The following is a 3,201-nucleotide window of genomic DNA, read 5'->3' on the forward strand; positions in this document are numbered from 1 at the left end:
TATGAACTTGGTAATTGGTATTGATTTCCATGTTCGAAACAGAGTTTGTTGATATAATTATTTTTGCTGATCAATGTACTTTAGAAAATTCGAAGTGATTTGTTGAATAGAATTTTAGAAAAAAAACTCTTTTGTCATTAATTTTAGAAACACCAAAAATATTTTATAAAACATAGAATGATGGCGTCCCCAACTACAAGGTTGATTCAAGACACAGAATCACTTTTACATCTTGTTTCGCGTAATTTCCAAGTTTTTCTCTGTCATTTCTATACTTCCCTGTTTCACCTTATCACTAGACCAATCCTCAACTTTTCTTTTCGCATCCAGAGATTGTGAATAAAACGATTTAGCCTTGGAATAATCACCGAGATCATAATGCGCTGAACCAATGTCGTGTAATAAATCCCCAAACACCCTAGATTTTGCAGCGTTCGAACCAAACGTTTGATTCATTGAATTCAAACCTTCATTATAAAACCCGATAGCTTCTTTATAATCACCAACTATTTGGTAACTATACCCAATATATTTCGAGCATGCAGCCCCCATAATAGTCTTTTTATTCTTATCAGCTCCTGATACTGATCTCAGTTCTCTCAACATATCAGTGATTATTTTCAAACCAACATCTCTCGCAATCACTTTCATTTTATCCCCCTTTCCAACCATCTTTTTGATAACGTTGCTGCATTTCCATGAGCAAAATTGAATCCCAACAACCGAACTATTCGGGTTCGAATCGAACTTATACAACTTAGCACAACAAGAAAGTAAAATCAATGCACGAATATAGAACGAATCAGAAACGTAATTATCAACTAATTTGATTATGTCATCAACACTAAGTCTTGTTGATGACGTCATCATTGTTTGTAACGCTTCAATGCACCTCAATGCTTTATCCGGTCTTCCAAGTTGACAGTAGCATTCTGACATCATGAATTGTTGTTCTTGAGAAGTTGGGATATCTTGCAAAGTGATCAGCGCGTCCACGAACTTGGATTGGTGAATCAATCTTCTTATATTCTCTGAAAAAACAAAGATTTGGTTTAACTTATGAAAATCAATACTACAGTTTGACTCGTCCTATTGTTGTCAATATGTTATCTTCTGCTTCGAGCCCTGGTGTGCTGGATTGTCACACATAAAATCTTACTAATATAATCAGCAATACTGTAACTATGGTTTCAAATATGCAACACCGCGTAAAGTATTGATAATGTCTAGGTAAATCTTAGAAGTGATCCCCTTAGTGTAACATTATTATTCACGAAGGAGGGGGGGGGGGTGTTATTCATATCTCTGTATATATGAATGACTGCTTGTTTAAGGCCTTTTTCAGAGAGTATTACTCTGTCAGCGGAAGTATGTTATGTTCATGTTAAACCTGCTCACCGTATGTAACGAAATGCATCCCTCCGGCCAGATTCATTTTCTCAAGATTATCAGTGACGTCACGAGGGGAAGAACGAGTTGGTGTCTGAACGTTTGATCCTGCGAAAAGCAAAATATTTCAATCAATTTTTCCTCATAATATGACTTCCTTATAGGTGATGCTGCTTGATAACCATTGCTGGTTTGTCGCGCCTCCTTCCACACTGAAATGCATTTTTTAACCTTCCATTATTTTCTATGTACAATGTCCATTTTCAGCATGTGTACAAATAAACCACTGACTGGTGGTCAGTTATCTCAGCTTCTTAAGAGTTTAAACTTAAGTTAGTCACTCACACTTATTAAGCTGGAAAACGGATATCCTATGTTTGTTGCACTTAATATTGACATATCAGATGAGGAATGAGATTATTAATTCAACAGAATCCCACTACCACTGAGAATATGAGAAACAATATCTAAGTTAAGTAAATACCTTGTGTTGGGACGACGATCTGACCAATTTCTGCGGCCTGGATTTTAGTCTTCTGCCTGGAAATAGAACAAACCAATGTGATGGGCGGCTCATCTACATGTGATAGCAAAGTATGTGAATCAAACCCAACACCAGGGCTATGGAGCCGGAGTATTTATTTCCTGTTATTGAAGCCGAATTGAATAGATTGGAGTAATGCGTGAATATATCGAAACAGCTCACTATTTTATTTATATTTTTTATCAGTATTTTATCCAACTTGGCATCTCTGATCAAGTACTAATGCTAAAAAATAGGTGCTTCCGAAGTATGTGTAGCAATATGACGCAACCTGAACATAGTATGTGTACCAGGTTAGGGTTCAGATTGTACGTCATCTTGGTACACATACTTCCGGAGCGCCATCAAATATATCTATTGCCTTACCCGACATTGTCTCCAGCAAATCTCGTCCCTTCCTGATAGTTCACGGTGATAGCTGGGAGTTGAACATTAATAACTGGTGGTTGAGATCCTCCTTCAGCCATTTTACGAATTAGCACAATTCCAATCTTATATAATATAAATAAGATCTAACCTTAAGATTCTGAAGGAAAGAAATAGGAATTTTTTAGAGGTTGGCAACGACTTAGCGCAAGGTAAAGTACTCTTATACGGGTCATAGTGAATGTAGAAAGTATCATACATGAACGTAGGATCTTATGTACCAATCCCGCCACTAATGCTTCTATTTCATATTTGAGGAAAACATCTCCTCCAAAAATTTGTAATTATTCAGTTCGGGTTAGAAATGATTTAAAAATTATGAATTTCCAACACAATCTGCGTTACTAACCCTAACCAGATAATTACTAATTTTCTTATTTTGAGTTTGAGCGCTGGCTTGTGCTTTGCACAAGCGATCCATAACGACCACGGAAACGGAAAAATGGTGCGTCCTTTTAGGCACAGGCAAAAGTATACTGCATTACTTCTCGTCGCGCTTGAAGGCGCACCATACAAATAAACGTCTCAACGACTTCCAATTCTCCGGGAAAGGAATGAAAAAATCTACCTTAATTTATATACTTTCCATTACAAAGTTAGATCATTACTCTAAAATTCCAAAGTTTTCAATTAGGTATTAGGACCTCGGGTCTCGTTGCTCGATGACAAGCTTTAGTTCCCCGCATTAAATCAGTTTAATTATTATTTTATCGTGATTTGTGATCTAATGACTATATCCGAATTGAGCTTGCGAGTGATCGCTGAAATTATTTTTACGGAGACCAGATTGAAATTGATTAACGTATTTTCGCGCGTCAGATTGAAATCATAGATTAGGCAAT

The 3,201-nt window shown here is 36.6% G+C and overlaps 1 protein-coding gene across 1 annotated transcript; it reads right to left on the reverse strand.

Moving 5' to 3' along the window:
* Positions 1-225: 225 nt before the first annotated feature.
* Positions 226-2,455, reverse strand: LOC144420933 (uncharacterized). Its single transcript, XM_078110787.1, has 4 exons — positions 2,300-2,455; positions 1,874-1,929; positions 1,399-1,497; positions 226-1,031 (listed from the first exon to the last, which is right to left on the reverse strand). The coding sequence occupies exons 1-4, from the start codon at positions 2,398-2,400 to the stop codon at positions 226-228; spliced, it is 1,062 nt and encodes a 353-aa protein (XP_077966913.1). The 5' UTR covers positions 2,401-2,455.
* Positions 2,456-3,201: the final 746 nt, after the last annotated feature.

This window comes from Styela clava, chromosome 3, assembly GCF_964204865.1.
Source record: "Styela clava chromosome 3, kaStyClav1.hap1.2, whole genome shotgun sequence".
Taxonomy (NCBI): Eukaryota; Metazoa; Chordata; class Ascidiacea; order Stolidobranchia; family Styelidae; genus Styela; species Styela clava.

Excerpts from the sequence above, each read along its gene's own strand:
- LOC144420933 (XM_078110787.1), bottom strand. The coding sequence starts at position 2,400 with ATGGCTGAAGGAGGATCTCAACCACCAGTTATTAATGTTCAACTCCCA. Across the intron at positions 1,930-2,299 it reads TTTGCTGGAGACAATGTCGG|GCAGAAGACTAAAATCCAGG; the intron begins GTAAGGCAATAG and ends TTCTATTTCCAG. Across the intron at positions 1,032-1,398 it reads GATGCATTTCGTTACATACG|AGAATATAAGAAGATTGATT; the intron begins GTGAGCAGGTTT and ends TTGTTTTTTCAG.